General features: G+C 42.6%; 1 protein-coding gene across 2 annotated transcripts in view; it reads right to left on the bottom strand.

Moving 5' to 3' along the window:
• Nucleotides 1-24251, bottom strand: part of PTPRA (protein tyrosine phosphatase receptor type A) — a 265339-nt gene that overhangs the window by 41308 nt on the left and 199780 nt on the right. For both annotated transcript variants that reach the window (XM_084627114.1, XM_084627115.1), the window contains 4 exons: nt 23116-23139; nt 7407-7491; nt 3626-3699; nt 32-168 (listed from right to left, as the gene is read on the bottom strand). In XM_084627114.1, the coding sequence (XP_084483240.1) occupies nt 32-168; nt 3626-3699; nt 7407-7491; nt 23116-23139 (320 nt within the window). The remainder of the gene's footprint in view (nt 1-31; nt 169-3625; nt 3700-7406; nt 7492-23115; nt 23140-24251) is intronic.

Genomic DNA, 24251 nt, shown 5'->3' with positions numbered 1-24251 from the left:
TTCAGAAGAGAGGGATCAACAAAGCACTCACGTTGAATTCTTCCCGGAAGAGCTTATTGTCGTCTGCCATTCGTCGGTTAATCTCCTCTTCCAATTTATCCACAGGTAGTGGCGGGTACTTCCTGTTGGTGCTGGGAGATCGGGCAAGCAGTGGCATGCTCTGAGGCTCTGCAATATCACACACGCTATTACAACTGTGTTCATTTCTCCACTGGCATCGTCCTGGCAAAGCTGAGCGAAGGGAACTCCTGTATTATGTTTGATAAATTTTCAGGACAACTTTGCATCTCTGACAGAATGACAGTTATCCTTTGCTCCTTCTACAGGATCGGCCATGCAAGGATGTCAATGCTTTGCAAACATTAACCAAGTAACTCTTTCAACATCCCTGTGGGGTGGATATTATTGTTCCCATTTTAAAGAACTACAACAGAGTACAATCAAGGCTAAATTTTCGACCCTGGATACCTGAAGTTAAGTCACTCATACTATGGCCTTGTCTGTGTGGGAAAGTTTTATCAGTCATACTATAGACTCTACTTTTACAACTCTCCCACATGGAAATACGCACTCTGGTAGAAGAGTAGCTTTTTTTGGTTATGCAGAAACTGTTTTCCAAGCAACATTAGCTAAGCCAAAAAAAGGCCCTCACATCAGAGTAGGAGTGGCCACATGGGGGTTATATCTGTGTAAGCATAGCAATTTAAATTCACAGCTTAGTTTATACCAGTATAAGTTTCTTATACAGCCGAGACCTTAAGCATCAAAATAAACAGAGGCTGATTTTTAGGCTTAATGTGCTACTGAAAGGTATTCTGATACCATGCAGATGCGCTTAAGTTCAAGGACCTAAACAGAAGTCGGAGGCGCAGAGCACACATTACAGCTCTTATTTAGGTGACCACTTCAGGCACCCAACTGTGTAACTTTTGGCCCAAAGTCACAAAGCAAGTCAACTGCAGAGAAAGGAAGGGAAGCCAGGTGTCATGACTCTCAGTCATGTGCCTTAAAAGGGACTTGCAATGGACTTTTAAAATTGGGCTTGTAACCTTTTTTTGACACCTTAGGATGGAAAAAAATAAGCGTTGAAGATTTTTAAAAATAAAACAGGGTGTGTTTTTTCTGAATTTTTTTTAGATTAGAAATATCAGAAACATCTACGCTGGTCTCCCCTGGTTTTGCTGGATGACCTCCTGAAAGGTCTCTCAGAGGTTTATCCAGCTCTTATCCTTGAATTGAAGCAGTAGGGGCTGTTGGAACTTTAACAAAGATGTCTTTTCTCCAAAATGTTGGTCACAGGACTTAAACAGGTATTAACAAAACTGAAGAGGAATTTTCAACTGTCTGATTATTATAGGTGGTCATACATTTTCCACTGGAATGTTTTTTTCAAGGGAAAACCCCTTTTCAACTAAATGGAAATTTTTAAAAAACAAGTTTGATTTTGTAAAAACAAAACAAAACACACCCCCTTTTTTTGTTTAATGAAAACCTAAAAAATTAAAAGAAAGTTTTAAATTGAAAATAGAAAAAAATTGCTTTTCAGGAAAATATTTCATGAGAGAAAAAAAATCACTGTACTGCCTGTAAATCTCTTCCCCCCTCAGTTGTCTAGCTTTCTGCCTATTGATATTTGTGGTGCCATAATGTCACTATTTCTCCAGTCACCTCAGAGTCTTGGGTTTGTACAGTGTCTCGTCCAACGGGGTCCAGATCTTGGGCGGGGGCCTCCAGACTCTACTGTAACCGTGACACCGCCGCCACCACCCTTTCAGGCCTTCCATACATCATAAACAAGTGAAAAGGTGGATAAGATCAATTTCCCCCCCCATTGCAGCTTGCCACAAAATTACTTCTCAAACTGATGTTTGAGAAATGAGGGTGTCCTTTCTAACTCAGGATAGCCTATATTCTCACACTCAGCTCCTGTGTAAGGTGATGCCAGATATCACTTTTGTCCTAAACCTGAAAAGACGTAGACAATTATTATTGTTCTTTGTGCTGCAGCAGTACCTCAGAGACCGCAGGCTTACCTTTATGCACTGAGTAGTCCTATTGAAGTCAGTCAATAAGACTATTCACAGTGTGTAAAGATAAGCTCGAGCACCAGTCTTTGCAGTATCAAACCTGCAAAGTGTGTAGAGCTGCTTGAAATTATTTCAAATAAAAAAAGATTAGTGCAAAAGAGCCTTTTTTTTTTAAAAAAAAATGACAATATTTTGATTTTCTTGACATCTTCGGGATTTCAATTTTCCCACTTTGGGTTTTGTTCTCATTTAGGGGAGAGTTACTGCTAATTTTGATCAGTTGGTTTAGGCAGAGAGTTGTGGTTTTTTACATTTTTTTTTAAAACGTTCAGTTTATTTCAAAACTTGAGAAATGTCATCTTAGGTAAACGATTCCATGCAAAACTTTGGAAAATCAACTATTTCAATTTTGCAAACAAGCAGAATGAAACCATCTCAGAGCTGATCAAAATTTAAAAAAAAAAAAAAAAATTCTGTGAAAATGTGTGCACGCATATTTTTCAGTGCCCAAACTTTTACCCAACTGAGGGCAGCATAGACAACTTCCCAGGAGCCTGAAGACTGCACCTAACTACCATAAAATGAACTGACTTCTGCCATTGATTCTTCATATGGAGATGTAGTCAACTAACCCACAGGCTCTAGCAGGCAATGCGACACCTTGAGCCAAACAGCCTTCCAGGGGTATTTGGTGCAGGGATGGCTCAGAAGGAAGAAATATTTAGCTTTTCTTTGGAGGATTCCCATGCAATAGCTAACCAGCTAAGCTCGGTTTAGCTGCAGCCAAGCACAATGAGGAATAGTGGAAGTATAGCTATATTTTATAAACAAATTCATCTCTACAATACATGGAAACCAACATTTTTTTTCATCCCAGTAGAAAAGGGGACAAAGTAATTTACTCCAAAAACTGCGGGACAGCTGTACCAGTTTAATGAAAACTACAAGAGGTGCTCCACTTAGTACCATTATATATAGATTATAAACCCAGAAGAGACCACTGTGATCATCTAGTTTGACCTACTGTATAACACAGGCCAGAGAACTTCCCTGAATTAATTCCTGTTTGAACTAGAGCAAGTTCTTTTAGAAAAACATTTCGCCCTGATTTAAAAATTGCTAGTGACAGAGAATCCACCACAACCCTTGATAGGTTGTTCCAATAGTTAATTACTCTCACTGTTAAATGTTTGCAGCCTATTTCTAAGTCTGAATGTGTCTAGCTTCAACTTCCAGGCAGTGTTTCTTGTTATACTTTTGTTTGCTAGATTGGCAAGCATTCTATTATCAAGTTTCTGCTCCCCATGTAGATACCTGTAGATTGATCAAGTCATTTCTCAACCTTCTCTGTGTTAAGCTAACAAATGAGCTCCTTGAGTCTTTTATAACCAACCCAGCAAAATTTGAACTCAGGACTTTCAGTTGTAACAGCCCAAGTCCCTACTGCCTGAGCTTATGGAAAATGTCACCAACTGAGCAGCTGAAGCAAACTCATTAACCCGTTATATGAACTAGTCCCTAGAGGAAGACAAAATTCAAATTCTCTCTGGGATGGGCAGGGGTGGGGGGATCATAGAGAATGGAAGGCAAAGATTCACCTGTGTCATCTGTTCGACCATTGGACAAGCGAAATGAGTTGGAATGGCTCCCAGCTTGCTTGTATTTCTTAAACCTAATGAAGGAGAGAGTTCAGAAAATCAGAAGCTGCCCATCCGAGGAGATCAGCTAAGATTGATTTATTTGGATGAGAAATATGCCCAAGTTTCACTATGACAGGTTTCAGAGTAACAGCCGTGTTAGTCTGTATTCGCAAAAAGAAAAGGAGTACTTGTGGCACCTTAGAGACTAACCAATTTATTAGAGCATAAGCTTTCGTGAGCTACAGCTCACTTCATCAGATGCATATCGTGGAAACTGCAGCAGACTTTATATATACACAGAGAATATGAAACAATACCTCCTCCCACCCCACTGTCCTGCTGGTAATAGCTTATCTAAAGTGATCATCAGGTGGGCCGTTTCCAGCACAAATCCAGGTTTTCTCACCCTCCACCCCCCCACACAAATTCACTCTCCTGCTGGTGATAGCCCATCCAAAGTGACAACTCTTTACACAATGTGCATGACAATCAAGTTGGGCTATTTCCTGCACAAATCCAGGTTTTCTCACATCCCCCCCACCCCCATACACACACAAACTCACTCTCCTGCTGGTAATAGCTCATCCAAACTGACCACTCTTCAAGTTTAAATCCAAGTTAAACCAGAACATCGGGGGGGGGGGGGGGGGGGAGGAAAAAACAAGAGGAAACAGGCTACCCTGCATAATGACTTAGCCACTCCAAGTCTCTATTTAAGCCTAAATTAATAGTATCCAATTTGCAAATGAATTCCAATTCAGCAGTTTCTCGCTGGAGTCTGGATTTGAAGTTTTTTTGTTTTAAGATAGCGACCTTCATGTCTGTGATTGCGTGACCAGAGAGATTGAAGTGTTCTCCGACTGGTTTATGAATGTTATAATTCTTGACATCTGATTTGTGTCCATTTATTCTTTTACGTAGAGACTGTCCAGTTTGACCAATGTACATGGCAGAGGGGCATTGCTGGCACATGATGGCATATATCACATTGGTGGATGTGCAGGTGAACGAGCCTCTGATAGTGTGGCTGATGTTATTAGGCCCTGTGATGGTGTCCCCTGAATAGATATGTGGGCACAATTGGCAACGGGCTTTGTTGCAAGGATAAGTTCCTGGGTTAGTGGTTCTGTTGTGTGGTATGTGGTTGTTGGTGAGTATTTGCTTCAGGTTGCAGGGCTGTCTGTAGGCAAGGACTGGCCTGTCTCCCAAGATTTGTGAGAGTGTTGGGTCATCCTTTAGGATAGGTTGTAGATCCTTAATAATGCGTTGGAGGGGTTTTAGTTGGGGGCTGAAGGTGATGGCTAGTGGCGTTCTGTTATTTTCTTTGTTAGGCCTGTCCTGTAGTAGGTAACTTCTGGGAACTCTTCTGGCTCTATCAATCTGTTTCTTTACTTCTGCAGGTGGGTATTGTAGTTGTAAGAAAGCTTGACAGAGATCTTGTAGGTGTTTGTCTCTGTCTGAGGGGTTTCACTATGTGTTTCTTCTCCCCCTTGCTGCTCAACAGCTTTTAATCTTGGAGTCACAGTTATTTTGAGGTATCTTATAAATAACAATACTACCTCTCATCCAGTCCTGAGTACTTTACATCTTTGAAGGAATTTATTGGGGTCATACAGGTTGTAACTTAGGATAGAATTTGGATGTAAGATTCACTGTCCCCATGCACTGTAGGAAGTAGGATTTTCCTTATTTTACACACAAGGAAAGAGAGGCCAAGGTCAGAGAGTGTGTCAGTGGCAGAACTAAGATTAACACTGGGGAGTTCCTGGCTCCCGATTTGGTGCTCAGACCACTAGTTCACATATCTAGTCATTAACAGCACAACCCAGAAGCAGGGCTCTGTTCCCATTCACAGAGTGACCTCCATATTCACAGTGTGGCCTCTTCAGGCATACATCTGTTATTACCAAGCTTCAGAACAGCTGTCTTGGGGATCTGTACCATAGTTGAGCAGACACTTGTGGCATCTGGTAGGAAATGGCTGAGCAAATTTGCTTCTGCAGAAATCAGCTGACAATGCCTGTTGACCCCATTGGAGGCCAGAAGCCCTAGTGCTGAGAAGAGCTGAGAAGCTGCAACATTTCCCTTTCTGAAACCTTCATGAATTCACCATCACACGCTCATTAACATCACATGCGCTTAGATACTATGGTGATAGGAGCTATAGAAAACCCTAACACAGACACACATCTAATCTTCAACCAGCTGAGATTCAAAGGATTCTAGAAGCTTAATGAAGAGGTGAGTGAGAATGACAGGCATTAAGAACGGAGTACCCCAGAAGTATATGTTCTGTGGCCTGATTCAGCAAAACACTTAAATACATGCTTAAATTAATTCCTATTCAACAAAATATTTAGTTCAAGAACATGTTTAAGTCCCATTGGCTTAGGGCTTGGCTACACTTATATTTTATAGCGCTCTAACTTGCTGCACTCAGGGGGGTGATTTTTCACACCCCTGAGCTAGCAAGTCTGAGCGTTTTTAAGCATTAGTGTGGACAGGCTCCCAGCACTCTGAGCTAATCCCCTTGTGGGCTAATGAGCTAATCCCCTCTTGCGCGACCACACTCGCACTTCAAAATGCTGCTGTGGGAGTGCTTTGAAGTTTCCAGTGTAACCATGCCCTTAGGGTTGACTACTTGCTGAATCAAGGCCTGTAAGTGGCGGGAAAGAGAGAGGCTACTGACATTGCTTTATAAGAGCTAACAGTTGTCTGAAGTTCCATGTGGCCAGGGCCCAAATCATGCTCATGCTGAAATCAAAGGCAAAACTCCCATTTACTTCCATTGGGGCTGCACTGGGCCCAAGCCAAGAGATGAAGGGAATTTTCCCATCACCAAAGGAAATTGCTTTTTTTTTTTTTAAATCAACTAAGCATTCTGGTAATTAAATAAAATGTTTACTGGAGGTGAACAAACACTCACTCCAAGTTGACCTCCCAGTCGGACAGCAAACCACTGATAATTACTCTGAGTCCAGTCTTTCAACCAACTGTACACCTAGTAATTTCATGTTGACATTTTCCTAATTTGCTTATGAAAATGTCATGTGGCACTGTGTTAAAAGCCTTACTAATATCAAAATATATCATGTCTACAGCATCTTTCAGGTTGAAGGATTCCAAACCTTTTTCCAGATCAGAGAGACCACTTCACACACTGATTAAATGCACTCACCTCTAGTGCAGAATGGGGCCACTGTTTCAAGGCCTGATGCAGAACTCATTGAAGTCAATAGAAAGACTCCCACTGGCTTCAATAGGCTTTGAATCAAGGTTGAAGTGACAAAAAAAAAAAAAAAAATTTCCAGCTCTAAATGCAGAGGGATTTTAGTTAATGAGTATCGTTATCCAAAACAGAATTTGATCTGTAGCACCCTTACCTTTGCAAAAAGTATCAACAGACTTAATGGCACAAGGAGTCAGGACCTATAATCTCAAAGAATCCATTTTTAGTAGCACAGCACCTCCTACCTTTATGATGAGGATTTGCTTTACACTGATCCAGAGGGAAAAGCGTCACATACCCAATTACTAGCACACTACCTGCACAGCCCTTGGAGGTCTCCCTTCTAAATACTGTCTAAGCCAACCCTGCTTAGCTTAGGAAACAGAACAAAAGGCCCAAGATAGCATAGCTGCAAGCCATCTGCTTAATACTGTGTGTTAATTAGCTTAAGGAGACTGAAAACATAACACTCACTTCCGTTATGGGACATTAGTGACAAGTGTTTCTTACCTTAACATGTACAGCACAATAATTATAAATACTATGACTAGTAGGGAAGATAGGGCCACCATTACAGCTATAATTGGAGTCTCATCTGAAACAAAAAAGTAGAATCAAACAAAAAGAATCAGCAGTTATCTTAAAACATCCAGTTACATCATTTTACAGGCCAGATCACTCTACAATTTCTGGTCTAAAGACGATCAAATTGTTTAATAACGATACCTTCTCAAGTTACACATGATAGAAACACATATTGCATACTTCAGCATTATTGATCACTTACCGAGTGCCCCAAACTGATATCCTATTTTACACTCTAAAGGCATGATTCTGTTCACCCTAATCTTCCTTGAAAAATCCTTTACTGCAGGATCTGACCCTAGGAATGGAACTATTTTAGGGATATTTCACACAGTGGAATATCTCCCCTTCCTTCTACATCAGGGGTGGACAAAATATGGCCCGCGGGCTGGATCTGGCCCATCTAACATTTCTGTCCAGCCCACCAGGCTCTTTGGCTTCTCCCTCGCGATCTGCTGGCCACTAAAAGTCCCGCGGCGCAGCGGGGCACTCAGGCAGGTTGCCTACCTGCTGTGGCCCCACGCTGCTCCCAGAAGCAGCCGGGCTGCTGCTGGCAGGTCACTGCGCACCCCTGGAAGGCAGCTCCGAGTGCTGACCCCACTCCCAGCACCGTCCTCACAGCTCCCATTGGCCGAAAACTGGCCAATGGGAGCTGCGGTGGTGGTGCTTGCAGGCAGTGCACAGAGACCCGCTGCCCCCTCCCCCCCAAGGGGCACGCAGAGACGTGCCAGCAGCAGCCGCTTCCAGAAGCAGCATGGGGCCATAGCATGCAGACAGCCTGCCTGAGCCCTGCTGCGCTGCAGGCCAGGAGCCACCTGTGGTAAGTGCCTATCAGCCAGAGCCTGCACCTCGCACCCCCTCCCGCACCCCAACCCCCTGCCCCAGGTCAGAACCCCTTCCTGTACCAAACTCCCTCACTCTCTCCTGCACCCTCAACATTCTGTACCAGCCCAGAGCTCCCTCCTGCACCCAAACTCCCTCCCGGACCCCCCTCCTGCACCCCAATCCCCTGTCCCAGGCAGGAGCCCCCATCCTGCACCAAACTCGCTCCCAGAGCCCACACCCCTCACCTGCACCTCAACACTCCGCACCAGCCCAGAGCTCCCTCCTGCACCAAAACTCCCCTCCCCACACCCCCTCCATTAATTAATATAGTAGAAATATGGAGCCTGTGATGACGTACCAAAATTCATGGAGTGGCCCCCTGCAAAAATTATTGCTCACCATGGTTCTACATGTATTAGAGGTATGATAGGCACAAGTCACTATGTTGGAATCCACATCCAAAGTTTAGTGACATGGTTTTGATTCAGGGCCCATCTCCCTCTCCTATGTACTGAGAGGGCAATATGAACAAAACAAACCCCTGACCTGGACACTTCTGAAGTAGGAGTGTTAAAATCCAGATCCAAATCCAAAATTTCCCAGAGTGCAAGGTGATTAAATTTAGCATCAATTTCAGCCAATCACAGAGAGCGGGGTGAGTAGCAAACTCAGAGGTGGGTTTTGGTTCACATCTCTATTTCTCTCTCCCTAAAAATATTTAATTTATTGAGAATGAGATTCTAGGCAAGCCACTGTATATGCTGTAGCACTTAACACTTGTAGTTTATTAGCTAAAACTTTAGTAAAACTGTTTAACTGTTAGCTCTCTCTCTCTCTCACACACACTCACATTTTCTTTTCTCGGGCAGGAAATGTGCAATTCCTTTGCAAATTCACTGCAGATTAGCATACACAAAATGCTCTCATCCTTTGAAACATGCAACAGGTTTTACAAATGAGGTGCTTTCAGCTGGCCATTGAGAGCTGCCAAACTGGTTGCTGATGCTAGTGACCTATATGGAGAGAGAGGGGGAGCCAGGAAAAGTCAAGCAGACAGTGAAGTAGCCCTGAAGGGCACATGCTGTGCATTTGTAATGAGCTGGAGCAAGCAGGGATGCCAATGGTAACATCTGGTGGCATTTTCAGGGGCATTCACAGTCGGCTTTGGCTATGTGTATGGGGTTACCTTCTCCTCTCTCTCAACAAGCATTTAGCAATCACTAACCCGTACAAGACATGGTCACAAGAAGCACGCTCCCTATGCTAACTCATCATGAAACGCTAGATCAGAGGACCTGATTTACTGTCATGAAAGCCAGTGTGAGTTTTGCCATGGACTTCACTGAGAGCAGCAGCAGGTTCACACAGCATGCAACATCTGTCTGGTATTGCAGGGGGAGAGAAACAGTTAGGGGGCTCTCCATTTTGTTTCCTGCTTGGGGTTTTCTAGATGGGCCAGGCAGTGGGACCACAGTTAACGGCCACAGTAGAAAAGCTCTAACTCATCAGGCCAGAAGTGTCAAAAGTAAAGCAGCGAAAAAACCCAAGCTTCCTGCATCCTGCTGCTAGCTGTACCCCCTTTCAAAATCGCTGCCTATTAATCATGCCTCATACCAATCACCTGCCAACAGCAGCTGGAAGGGTTTGCTTGAGGGCAGTGGTTTTCAAACCTTTTTTCATTTGCGGACCCATAAAAAATTTCAAATGGAGGTGCGGATCCCTTTGGAAATCAGACATAGCCTGCAGATACCCAGGGATCTGCAGACAACAGCTTGAAAACTACTGTTCTAGGGAATCATTAGCTTGGTCTCTTTATTTGGGCTGCATTTCCAGTGAATGCAAGTGCAATGAACCAATAACAATAATACTTAATGCTTGCTGGCGTGGGGAGAGAAAGGGGATTGCAAGCTGGTCCACAGTTAAGACCAGGGCCGGCTCTCCAGTTTTTGCCGTCCCAAGCACTGAAAAAAACTGCCGCTGTAGACGGCAAAGGGGAGAAGCTGCTGCCGATTTGCCACTGCAGTGGGCGGCGCAGAGAAACTGCTGCCGAATTGCCGCCGCGGCCGGAGGGACTGCCGCCCCACGCACCTGCTTGGAACGCTGGTGCCTGGAGCTGGCCCTGGTTAAGACTAAAGCTAGCTCCCCTTTGTGGGCTGGATCTTGTTCCCGCTAATGTCAACAGAAGTCATTCCATTGACATTCGCAGGAGCTGCATCAGATAATAAAATTCCTGGACGCTCTCACTCTCTCTCACACCCCGCCTCTAAGAACCCTACAAAGAAGTTGAATCTCCTGAAATTCTGCACACTGTATCCCCTCATGGGAAGTTTAGTAAATATCAAAACAGGACTTTTAAAGTGAGGGTGTTCTGAAAATGCGCCTTTAGTTGATGCTTGGAAAAGCAGAGGTTATTTATTCTGGCCCAGCAGATAGATCAATGGAACTGACTAAAGAGACCTGGATTCTATTCCCGCCTCGGCCACTGGCCTGCTGGGTGACCTCAGGCAAGTCACTTCGTCTCCCATGTCTCAGTTTCCCCATCTGTAAAATGGAGATAATGATACTTTGTAAGTCACTCTATAAGAGCTAGATATTATTAAATTATATCCCTAAAATGGTTGGCCAAGATACTCATTGGCCTTGTTGAGGCAAGGGGCCTTTTACTGGTTTTGAGAGGGTTGGGGCTGGGGTTGTTAAGTGCATACAGAGAAAGGTTTATGAACATAAGCTGAATTCAGCTGGTAGACTGAGCCAGATGGGGCAGGGTGGGGGGTAGGTGATGGGCTAGGGCCTGGACTTCAGAATAGAAGACTAAAGGGAAATGTGAAGAGGCACAAATCTGGGAAAGGACATGATACAGAAGGCAGTGTGACCAACTCTTTTGATTTTATCACACGTCTGACAATAGCTGGTTCTTTTTTCTTAAAGCCCCAGCTCCCAGAGTCATGTGATTATGTGAGCATATCCGCTTTCATTTATAAATTAAGTTAAATTTCTAGCCCTCATGGTTGCAGAGAAAAGCTTGAAAATGTGACTTGAGTGCACCCTAATGGCTCAGAAACCAAAAGGCAAAGAAAACAAACCATATACATAAAATAAATAAAATGTCATGATATTTAAACCAATCTTCTGGTTTTTGAACATGTAGGGTTGGCAATACTATGGGAGGGACATGAACCAGGGGAGGGAGCTGGAGAGCGGGGTGAGGGTACACACGTGGAGTAGTGCCCTATGGGTTCTGGGGAGGCAGGAGGAGGAGGAATGGCAATGGTGAGACACGGAGGGGTGATTCAGGGCATGCAGGGACCTCTGGAGGACAAAAGAGAGTTAGCATGGAATAGGGCAGGGGAGAAAAGGCACAGAAGGTGGATGCAGGACCATGGAGGCATAGAGGGTGTGCGCGCGCAGGGGCCCTGGGCAGACAGAGGGGCCCAGCAAAGGGCCAAGTGCTTAAAATTCACTATTTGGATAGAAGCCTTCCCACTGCCCCCTCCATTTCTTCCCGCAGTTCACCTCTCACATATCTCATGGTCACACATCCCTCCTATGGCCTTGCTAGTCTCTGCAGCAAGAGAGCCTTGATCTGGTGGGTCTCAAAAGTTCCTGTGAGAGCAGGGCTCCCCTTCTGCACACCTTCTAAATCCACAAAGGAGTTCAAACTTTGGGGCTCATTTAAAAATAGACAGTGAAATTCCTGCACAAAAAACTTAGCTAAAATTGAAAGTGGGTTTCAGTGGAATCCAATTAACACCAAAACACAGTGGTGTTATTAATTATTCACATTACAATAGAACCTACAAGTTACAACTGAGATATGGGCCCTATTGCAAGGATGGTCCAATGGGGACTTGGGGAGACTTGGTTCAATTCTCTGTTCTGCCCTAGATTTTCTGAGAGACCTTGGGCATGTCACTTATTTATCCGAACCTCAGGTTCCCCAGCTGTAAAACGGGTATAAGTACTTCCCTATTCTGAGAGCGTTGTGAGGATATATATACTACAGAACGTTGAGGATACACATACTAAAGAGTGAGGCCCTCATTATTATGGTAACGGGGGGTATATAATTACCTTAGATAGTGCTAGGCACTGTACATATATATGTAAGAAACAGTGCTTGTCCCAAAGAACTCACCATGTAATTAGACATGAAAGACAGCACAGAGAAATGAAGGGCCAGATTTTCAAGGGAAATCAGCACACTGGTTTCTCCCATGACTGGTCAAAGGTCTTACACAGTCTGTGGCAGAGCCATGAATACCCCAGTCTCAGAACTGTGCCTTAATCACAAAGCCATCCACACTTCTTAAACATTGTCAAGAGGCTGCAGAAATGCATGGTGCTAACCTTGTTTGGTTCCCTTCAGTTTTCTTTACAATCATATTTGGAGAAAAAAAGAAATCAGAATAAAAACAACTCAAGATAGAGTAGCAGCCATGTTAGTCTGTATTCGCCAAAAGAAAAGGAGTACTTGTGGCACCTTAGAGATAAATTTATTTGAGTGTAAGCTTTCGTGTGCTACAGCTCAGATGAAGTGAGCTGTAGCTCACGAAAGCTTAAGCTCAAATAAATTTGTTAGTCTCTAAGGTGCCACAAGTACTCCTTTCCTTTTTGCAAAAAGAGTTTGTTCATAAAAGCCCAGTGAAAAAGTAAATCACAAAGCAAGGAGCTCAAAGACTCCACCCACTGCTATGTGCTCGTTGCTTTTTCAACACCCTAAACCAGCAACAGACACTGTGGTTGGGTGGAGTGTGGGAATAGGGAAAATAAATCAGGTGTGTTCTGTTTGGATATTTTAGTTTAAAAGGCCATATTGACTTTAGAAATCAGCACAGGCCAAAAGAGGCCAAAGTCAACAGCAACCCATCACTGTCAAGAAATCCCATGGAGGGGGAAGGGGGAAAAAAAGGCAAGAGTCATTGAGGCTGTCTTGTTAAGTCATTTTTATTGGCTCCATCCCTCACTTAGTCTAATACAGTCTCCCTGTTGACATGAGCTGCTAGACTCATCAGCATTTGTGTTTGGGGTTTGTAAATGCAAAATGAATGCACACACACGCAAAAATGTGTGCACATCATTTACAGACATTATTACAAGGATTGCAACAGTTAAGTAAACGTGCACACAGCTGAGTGAAATTCTCCCCAAAGCAGAGGGCCAACATAGGGCTAAGGCAGCAATTAAATCCACCCAATTGGGAACAGCTGATTCACAATTCCCAGATTTCCATGGGACATGTGGGATTTACTCATGGCATTTTGCAGGTGCAAACTTCAACTCCATTATGGAAAATGTACCTCACATTAGCAAGTTTCTTTCATTTTTAGCTATTATTTGCATTACAACAGAGCCACATGAAATCGGGGCATCATCATGCTCGGTGCTGTATATGCACTAGTTAGAGACAGTCTCTTCCCCAAAGAGTTTACAGTCTAAATAGATAAGCCAAAGGATGGGAGAAAGGAAAGATCATTATCTCCATTTTACAGATGGAAAGGGGAGACTCAGAAATTAAGTAACTTGCCCAAGGTCACACAGTGAATTTGTGACAGTCGGGAATTGAACCCAGATTTTTCCAGGCCAGTGCCTTGACCACAAGCCTATCCTTTCTCCAATCAAGGTGTTGCAGATAAGGAATTTTAGAGGCGGTTTATGTTGACAGTTCCTTCAATTGCACAAAAGGAACTAGTGTCTACCTCAGTGGTATCCTTGAAACTTGAAAGTGTGGGCCATATTCACTCCCAGGGTAAGTCCACCTGTTCTAAGGAATTACAGTACCTCCAGGGATGTATTTGACTCACTGGTTTTAATTCACTAATTTCTAATTAAATAACTGATTAACAATCATAGTGCCAGGAAAGAGATTAAAAGTCTTCATGCTCTTATTTTCTTTTAGAGTCTAAAAGCCCTCTCCGCTTTTATGGCTCAGCATATTCAGATTCCCTGTCCGATCATGATTCAATCTATAAAAATATACAGGGCTAACAAAGAAAAGCTATTAGCATCCTATTAAACAAGGGTGTATTTGATATAAAACTTCATTTGGGAGTGTTCACTAATAAACAGGTTTGCATTCAGTGTTTTCCGGAATTCCTGCTGACATTTCATAGCAGACACGGCAATCAATCAGACAAGTGCTCTGCCCAACAGTGGAAAAACATGGTGCAAAATCTGGGAGGGGACCAGTTCTAGATCACAGCGTTAGAAACCTAGCAGAGAATGCATGAATATGCACGCACACTTTTTTGCCCTGATTCCTAGCTGGCTGCAGATGGGCATTCCAAACTGCAGCTACCGCAAGGTTCCTCAGGACTTGGGGGCAGCAGCGGAAACAATTTTGTTATTATTAACAACAACTACAGTCCCTGGAACTGGCAGAGATGGGGAGAAGGAAAGGATGGAGCCCCAAAAAACCACAGAGGGTCTTAGATGATTAACCCGCTTTCTTTGAAGTAGATCTGGCTAGGACAATATTCTCTGTACATGGCTTCCACGCTCTCAAGTATCATTCTTAGGTTCTAAGGCAGTGGTCCCCAAGCTGTGGGGCACGCCCCCCTAGAGGGGCCATGGAGGAATGTTCAGGGGAGCACAGCGGGGCCCTGGTCAGCCCCTATTAGGGGTGGGGAGGGAGCACCACCCAGCCCTGCTCTGCCCCCAGCTCTGCTCCAGCCCTGCCCCAGCCATGTCTCCGAGCTCCTGGCCGCAGCTCAAGCCATGACCGCAGCCTTGTTCCTAACTACAGCCCCTGCCCTGCTCCCAGCCCTGGCACCTGACCATGGCTCCCAGAGGGGCGTGAAAAAGTTTGTGGATCACTGTTCTAAGTAGTATACAGAGGGACTCATAACCAGCTTCTCTTCTTTTCTCCTTCCTTGCTCCCAACTCCCTGCCATAAGCCATCACACACATTACTTTCTTTCCAACCACAAGCCACATGACCTCCCAACTACTTCCCTCCACCCATTACCGGCCTCATCTCTCCATTGGCTCCATGCCAGATGTTCCTAGCTCCTTCCTGGACTGCTCTCCTGATGATCTGCCTTTCCCAGGCTGTATCATGATCCTGCAGCACATGAGCATGCATACAAAAATAAGATTTACATATAGGTATTAGGGCTGTCGATTAATTGCAACTAACTCACGTGATTAACTCTAAAAAATTAATTGTGATTAATCGCAGTTTTAATTGCGCTGTTAAACAGGAGACTACCAATGGAAATTAAACATTTTGAATGTTTTTCTACCTTTTCATATATATCTTGTATTCTGTGTTGTAATTGAAATCAAAGTGTATATTTTGATTACAAATATTTGCACTGTAAAAATGATAAACAGAAGAAATAGTATTTTTCAATTCACCTCATACAAGTACTGTAGTGCAATCTCTTTGTCCTGAAAGTGCAACTTACAAATGTAGATTGTTACATAACTGCACTCAAAAACAAAACGTAAAACTTCAGAGGCTACAAGTCCACTCAGTCCTACTTCTTGTTCAGCCAACTGCTAAGACAAACAAGTTTGTTTACATTTACAGGAGATAATGTTGCCCTCTTCTTATTTACAGTGTCACCAGAAAGTGAGAACATGCATTTGCATAGCACTTTTGTAGCTGGCATTGCAAGGTATTTACATGCCAGATATGATAAATATTCATATGTATCTTCATGCTTCGGCCACCATTCCAGAGGACGTGCTTCCATGCTGATGACAGTTGTTAAAAAAAATAATGCGTTAATTAAATTTTTGACAGAACTCCTTGGGGGAGAATTGTATGTCCCCTGCTTTTTTACCCACATTTTGCCATATATTTCATGTTATAGCAGTCTCGGATGATGACCCAGCACATGTTGTTCATTTTAAGAACACTTTCACTGCAGATTTCACAGAACTCAAAGAAGGTACCAAAGTGAGATTTCTAAAGATAGCTACAGCACTCAACACAAGATTTAAGAATCTGAAGTGCCTTCCAAAATCTGAGAGGGATAAGGTAGGGAGCATACTTTCAGAAGTCTTAAAAGAGCAACACTCCGACATGTAAACTACAGAACCAGAACCACCAACAAAGAAAATCAACCATCTACTGGTGGCGTCTGACTCAGATGATGAAAATGAACATGCCCTGGTCCGCACTGCTTTGGACGGTTTTCAAGCAGAACCTGTCATCAACATGGACACATGTCCCTGGAATGGTGGTTGAAGCATGCAGGGACATATGAATCTTTAGCGCATCTGGCACATAAATATCTTGTGACACCGGCTAAAACAGTGACATGAGAATGTCTGTTCTCAATTTCAGGTGACATTGTAAACAAGAAACAGGCAGCATTATCCCCTGCAAATGTAAAACTTGTCTGGCTGAAGAAGTAGGACTGAGTGGACTTGCAAGCTCTAAAATTTTACATTGTTTTATTTTTGAACGCAGTATTTTTGTACATAATTCTATATTTGTAAGTTCAACTTTCATGATGAAGAGATTGCATTACAATACTTGTCTTTGGTGAATTGAAAAATACTATTTCTTTTGTCTTTTTACAATACAAACACTTGCAATAAAAAATAAATATAAAGTGAGCACTGTACACTTTGTACTCTGTGTTGTAACTGAAATCAATGTATTTGAAAACACAGAAAACATCCAAAATATTTAAATAAATGGTATTATATTATTAACAGTGCAATTAATCACAATTAATTTTTTAATCGCTTGACAGCCCTAATAGGTACGTGCATGCTGCATAGTTGGGATCTGAAGCGGAACTTCCCCATAGCCAACAGCATTTGGATCAGGCCTAATCTCTATATTTACAGTACCAGGAAATCGACAGTGAGATGGGAGTGTGGTCTAATGGATGAAGCACTGTTCCCCATGTCTCCCTATATGTACATAATGTCCTCCCTGAACTGATCCATAGGGCCAAGTTCCTTCTCCTCCATATTTCTCAAGGCTCACCTCTGCTGAGATACCTACAAGAAACTAGAGGTGAGGAGCAAGCAGCTGAGGGGCAACTGGAATAGGCTGATACTCACAACAACCAAAGAGTACCAACATATACTGTAAGATACTATATTTGTTATTGCATATTTCTCCCAAACTGTTTACATGTTGCTTATCTTCTTAGATCGTCAGCCCCAGGGTACAGGAATAAATTTGGAGGTTGCTTACTATAATGGGCCTCCTGTAAATTCTGAATTACTAGGAATTTTTAATAAAATTCAGCAATATCTATGAAAAACAATATTTTGCAATTATATAATGCTTCTCATCCCAAGATCTCAAAGCACTTTACTTGTGTTATTTAAGCCTCAGTACACCCTTATACAGTAGAGATGTATTTCCATTCTACAGATGGGAAAATGGAGGCACAGAGGCTTTTCCATCTCTTGTCTTTATCTGAAGACTGGATGTCTTTCCAGAAGATACGGTTTAATCAAACTCAAGTTACTGGGCTCAATACAGGAGTTACAAGAGGAAATGACTTGTTTGGTGTTATACAGGAGGTAAACCTTGATAATATGGTCATTTCTGACCTTAAAATTTATACATCTAGCTGACACAGTGAGCCAGACGTGAACTGATCTCCTGAAGAACTCAGGAGTTTTGACTTCCAGTCCTTTGCCCCAACTACTGGATAATATATCTATCTTTGTACATATTGTAACGAACTGGTATGTGTGTGTGTGCATGCACGCACATGTCTACACAAATGCACCCCTCCCCCCCACACACTATCTTCTGCTGGATGGAATCAGAACTGATCAACTTTGTATCATAGTCCCTATATTGCTTTCACCTAAAGGAGATTCTCCTCTAGATTAACTGCTTTTGGAACAGGTGGTTCCGGGTCTAATCCTGAGGAAGTTCTGAATGGCCCTGTTGTGTGCAATGTAGTGAAAATGCTATAAAACCACGATCTGGTATGATATACACATTTTCATTCTGAAAATACCATATTTAAAGAAACAAATCAAAGAACAAAGAGGCATTAATTCTCTGGCATAATCCATCAAGCTCAACTCTCCCTATGTTCTGCAGTAATGAATCTTACAGTAGCACTCGGAATTCCAAACTACAGCCATCTGAGGATTAAAAAACGAACAGAGAAACCAAATTCTTTCAGGTTTCTAGGAACATATCTTACACAGAAACTGCTATAGGTGTACATATGAAAGAGAGAGAGAGAGAGAGAGACACACACACACACACACAGAGTGTATAAGTAAAATTAAAGGGTTATTTGTTTTTTATATAACAGCCCTAAATAATAAGTAGCCAAAGTGTGATTTATTCTCTGACATTTACCATCTTGCACCACTCCTCTTGAAAGTTTAATGATCACGGGGGGAAAAAAATACAGAACATTTTCACTCACTTTCAGTGAAAGCTCCTTTATCTTGCTTGCATTAGAGACACCACTAGAAATTTGTTAAGGGGGATAAGTTTTGAAGTGTCATTAAAGATATTGTTAAAGATATTGCTGTAACTTTCTTTACAAGCGTACCAGCAATTTCCCTCTTCCCGATACTAGATACATTTTTTAAAATTAAGTAGCTCCCAAAGGGCATTTGCCCTGACTTAAAAGAAGACAAACTATATTTGCTCAAAGCCTTCACTTCCCTATAAACTCTTCATAATGTTTGCTCACAATGCTCCTTACATTTAAAGGAAAACTCCAGTGTAATTTCTAAGATGCTCTATTCATAACAGGCCTGATCCTGCAGCAACCAGTCCTGATGAAGTCAGCTAATGAGCCTGATTTTAATCTCTGTCATGGTTTCACAGTGTCATAACATCGCTGAAGTCAATGGAACTATTTAATGTACACATCATTGTAAAAGAAACCAAACCAGGTCCAAGGGGAGCTCTTGCATGAGTAAATAATGCAGGTTCAGGCACCACACTAGAGTATCTGGACAGAAAGAAGAGTAAAATCAGAATGAAAATATGAGGCCGATCTGCAGCAGGTATAAATCAGTGTAACTCACTGACTTCAATGGAGTTACAGTGAGTTACACCAACAGAAGATCTGGTTCACAGGATAAAATTCTGCTCTCAGGTACCCTAGTGCAACCCCACAGAGGGCAAAAAAATTAGGTTCAGGCAATAAAAATGTTTTGTTGTATCGAATGGGAACAAAAGTTCATGACACTTAAAAAAAAAACAAAACAAAAAAAGCGCAACTCAAAAAATGTGGGTGTTCCTTTAAATATCCCCCTTGCATTACTGAAAACATCAACACCTTTCACTGGTCCCTAAGAACCAGGAAATGAAATTGACCAGCTTAGTTTAACTATCCAAGCCAGTGAAGTGCAAAAACTAAACTAACAGCAGCAGAGATAAAAAGTAAATCACATTTTTGCAATTTTTTGTTTCAGCATCTGCAGGTGTGAGAGAGCACTGAACAATACACATGCTGTGCTGGAGGTAGGGGAACTGTGCAGAAAGTTTCCATAGGTGTACAGCCAAATTTTAAAATGAATTCACTTGGCCTGTATCCCTTTTGTTTTCACTTTCTGAGAATGTTCTAGCAAACATGTTTATTGACAAGAACATTTGCAGAAACAGAGTATCTAACTAGTTATTTACACTGTGCATAGAATCATGAGAGTTGCAAATCTAACCAAATTAACTGGAGCACCTTGTAACCTAATCTAGCTGAAACACTGAACAGAGTATTGCTAAAATATCTGCAGAAAGCTAATTTCAAAGTACAGAAAACCAAACAAAAAAGACCAATGGTCTGCTCCGGTCTGGCAATTCCAATATTTCTGAATTAATTTGTAATTGCAAATATTCCAGAGGGAAACCTGAGTGTCTAAACTAAACTCAACTAATCACATGACAGAAACAGACCAAATGACCTATCATTATAATCAAAACAGCTGGAATTTTGATTATTTGCTGCCAGATCTGCTCATGAACAAGAATTATTCACAGGAATTATTTGGCAAATACTTTGAAAAATGAACACATTAGGGGAAATCATGATTAACAGGCAATTCCCAAGCAGAAAAGGAGAGGTAAATTCTTCAAATAGCTCTAATAGATACAAATTATTTACCCAGATCTATGGAGGTTCTAATGCCAGATTTTTTAAAAGAGTTTGGCACCCCCAATAGAAGCACTTTTTTCAAAAGAATTTAACATCCACAGGTGCCAGGCAGGGGCCAGATTTTCTACAGAGCCCAAACACATTAGAATCATAGAATATCAGGGCTCGAAGTGACCTCAGGAGGTCATCTAGTCCAACCCCCTGCTCAAAGCAGGACGAATCCCCAACTAAATCATCCCAGCCAGGACTTTGTCAAGCCTGACCTTAAAAAACCAGTATGGAAGAAGATTCCACCACCTCCCTAGGTAACGCATTCCAGTGCTTCACCACCCTCCTAGTGAAAAAGTTTTTCCTAATATCCACCCTAAACCTCCCTCACTGCAACTTGAGACCATTACTCCTTGTTCTGTCATCTGCTACCACTGAGAACAGTCTAGATCAATCCATGCTCTCTATAAATATATCAGAGGGATAAATACTGGGGAGGGAGAGGAATTATTTAAGCTCAGTACCAAAGTGGACACAAGAACAAATGGATATAAACTGGCCATCAGGAAGTTTAGACTTGAAATTAGATGAAGGTTTCTAACCATCAGAGGAGTGAAGTTCTGGTACAGCCTTCCAAGGGAAGCAGTGGGGGCAAAAGACCTATTTGGCTTCAAGATTAAGCTTGATAAGTTTATGGAGGAGATGGTATGATGGGATAACATGATTTTGGCAATTAATTGATCTTTAACTATTCATGGTAAAAAGGCCCAATGGCCTGTGATGGGATGTTAGATGGGGTGGGATCTGAGTTACTACAGAGAATTCTTTCCTGGGTATCTAGATGGTGAATCTTGCCCACATGCTCAGGGTTCAGCTGATTGCCATATTTGGGGTCGGGAAGGAATTTTCCTCCAGGGCAGATTGGAGGAGGCCCTGGGGGCTTTTCGCCTTTCTCTGCAGTATGGGGCACAGGTCACTTGCTGGAGGATTCTCTGCACCTTGAAGTCTTTAAACCATGATTTGAGGACTTCACTAGCTCAGACATAGGTGAGAGGTTTATTGCAGGAGTGTGTGGCTGAGATTCTGTGGCCTGTATTGTGCAGAAGGTCAGACTAGATGATCATAATGGTCCCTTCTGACCTTAATGTCTATGAGTCTTTAGAACCCCTTTCAGGTAGTTGAAAGCAGCTATCAAATCCCCCCTCATTCTTCTCTTCTGCAGATTAAATAATCCCAGTTCCCTCAGCCTCTCCTCATAAATCATGTGCTCCAGCCCCCTAATCATTTTTGTTGCCCTCTGCTGGACTCTTTCCAACTTTTCCACATCCTTCTTGTAGTGTGGAGCCCAAAACTGAACACAATACTCCAGATGAGGCCTCACCAATGCTGAAGAGAGGGGAATGATCGCATCCCTCGATCTGCTGGCCATGCTCCTACTTATACAGCCCAAAATGCCGTTAGCCTTCTTGGCAACAAGGGCCCACTGACTCATAACCAGCTTCTCGTCCACTGTAATCCCTAAGTCCTTTTTTGCAGAACTGCTGCCTAGCCACTTGGTCTCTAGTCTGTAGAGGTGCATGGGATTCTTCCGTCCTAAGTGCAGGACTCTGCACTTGTCCTTGTTGAACCTCATCAGATTTCTTTTGGCCCAATCCTCTAATTTGCCTAGGTCCCTCTGTATCCTATCCCTATCCTCCAGCATATCTACCATTCCTCTCAGTTTAGTGTCAATTGCAAACTTGCTTAGGGTGCAATCCATGCCATCCTGCAGATCATTAATAAAGATATTGAACAAATCTGGCCCCAGGACCGATCTTAGGGGCATTCCACTTGATACCGGCTGCCAAACAGACATGGAGCCATTGATCACCACCCGTTGAGCATGACAATCTCGCTAGCTAGCTATCCACCTTATAGTCCATACATCCAGCCCATACTTCTTTAACTTGCTTGCAAGTATACTGTGAGAGACCGTATCAAAAACTTTGCTAAAGTCAAGGAATAACACATCCACTGCTTTCCCCTCATCCACAGAGCCAGTTATCTCATCATCGAAGGCAATTAGGTTAGTCGGGCATGGCTTGCCCTTGGTGAATCCATGCTGACTGTTCCTGATCACTTTCCTTTCCTCTAAGGGTTTCAAAATTGATTCCTTGAGGACCTGCTCCATGATTTCAGGTGAGGCTGACTGGCCTGTAGTTCCCCAGATCCTCCTCCTTCCTCTGTCACTAGGTTGCCTCTCCCATTCAGTAAGGGGCCCACACTTTCCTTGACCACCTTCTTGTTGCTAACATACCTGAAGAAACCCTTCTTGTTACTCTTAACATCCCTTGCTAGCTGCAACTCCAAGTGTGATTTGGCCTTCCTGATTTCACTCCTGCATGCCCGAGCAATATTTTTACACTCTTCCCTGGTCATTTGTCCAGTCTTCTACTTCTTGGAAGCTTCTTTTTTGTGTTTAAGATATCATTAGGCAGAAAGCACTTTCAAAAATCTGATCAGAATGGTCACATGGGGAGCTTCTGGGTGGCTGAATACTTCTGAAAATCTGGACCTTACTTGGATATCTAAATGGAAGCTGAGCTCATCTAGTCCAATAATAGGTGATGAGCTCTTGAAAAACTGGCCCCTGAGCACTTTCGATATCCTGCCCTTAAGAACGCATTCTGTTCTTTCAAACACTATTAAAAAAACCCAAAGCACCGCTGGTGACGCTTAGCAGAGGAACACACAGTATACGGACATAACATGGAAATGAGATGTGAACTTCTCACCTCTTCTGTCCGGATCAGAATCACCTGCACAACAAAAAAGGACAAAACATGAATATCTTAGCCACACAGAAATACAAATTGTAAGAACAACTGGGGGGGGGGAGGGTGTTAGAAATTGAGACCGAACAATATTGTGACACAATTAACCCCTGTGTTTTTAGTGCCTGCTTCACAGTATTTGGTTCTTCTTTTGACTCCCTATCTCCTGGAGTGCTGTGATTACATGAGAACCTCAGCTTTCATTTCAATAAAAAAAAGTACATTTTTAGCTGTTCTGGTTGTGGAGAAAAATTTGAAAACATGAGCTGAGTGAGCCCTAATGTCTCAGAAACCAAATAAAATAACTGCAACTTTTTTCCCCCAAATCTCATGATATTTAAACTGATCTTATGTTTTTGAGACCTGACTCATGATTTTTGAGCAGTTGGGGCTGGTATTGCTAGAAACAGACCACTCATCAGGTCCAGGAAGGATGGGCAGACAAAGGTTTCAATGGCTACTGAAATGGACTATAAAAAATAAACTGAGAAGAACTCAAGGTTATTTTGTATAAAAATATAATATGCAGTGGCAAACAGAACAGGAGTAAAACTAGCACACAAGACTGAGGAAATTCTTAAGGCAAAGAAATCACTTGTTTGTAAACAGTGGAAGTATGACAAATACCATTTTCAAATGGAATTCAAGCTTTTTATTACATTCTAATACATGCTGGCTTGTAGCACTGAGAACCCTGTTCACTTTTATTGCCACTTAACCTCACACTGGGGTCTCAGCACATAAGCAAATTGCCCCCTTTAAGAGAGAGTCCTGTACTTGTCCCATTAGCTTTGCCTAGTGAAGGAGGAAGCAAAAAGTGCTGCCAGACAGAAAGATGAATCCAGAGATCACAGTCAGGCTGAGCAGACTCTGAAATGGGGGCTGCTGCTATGTAAAATCTGAGCTCTGTTTGCACCATCCAAGGCTCAGTGAGAAAGACAAGAGCCCCCTAAGAATGTGACTGCATGTAGCTACCCACTGGGCATAATTCTACACCAGTGCAACAGAGAACAGTGACCACGTGCGTGCATTCATGCATGCGTCTAAAGACTATGGGTCAGATCCTCAGCTGGTGTAAATCAGAATAGTTCCACTGC

The sequence above is a fragment of the Lepidochelys olivacea genome, assembly GCF_965140295.1.
Source record: "Lepidochelys olivacea isolate rLepOli2 genome assembly, chromosome: 4".
Lineage (NCBI taxonomy): Eukaryota > Metazoa > Chordata > Testudines > Cheloniidae > Lepidochelys > Lepidochelys olivacea.
This window is presented reverse-complemented; position numbering and strand designations above follow the sequence as displayed.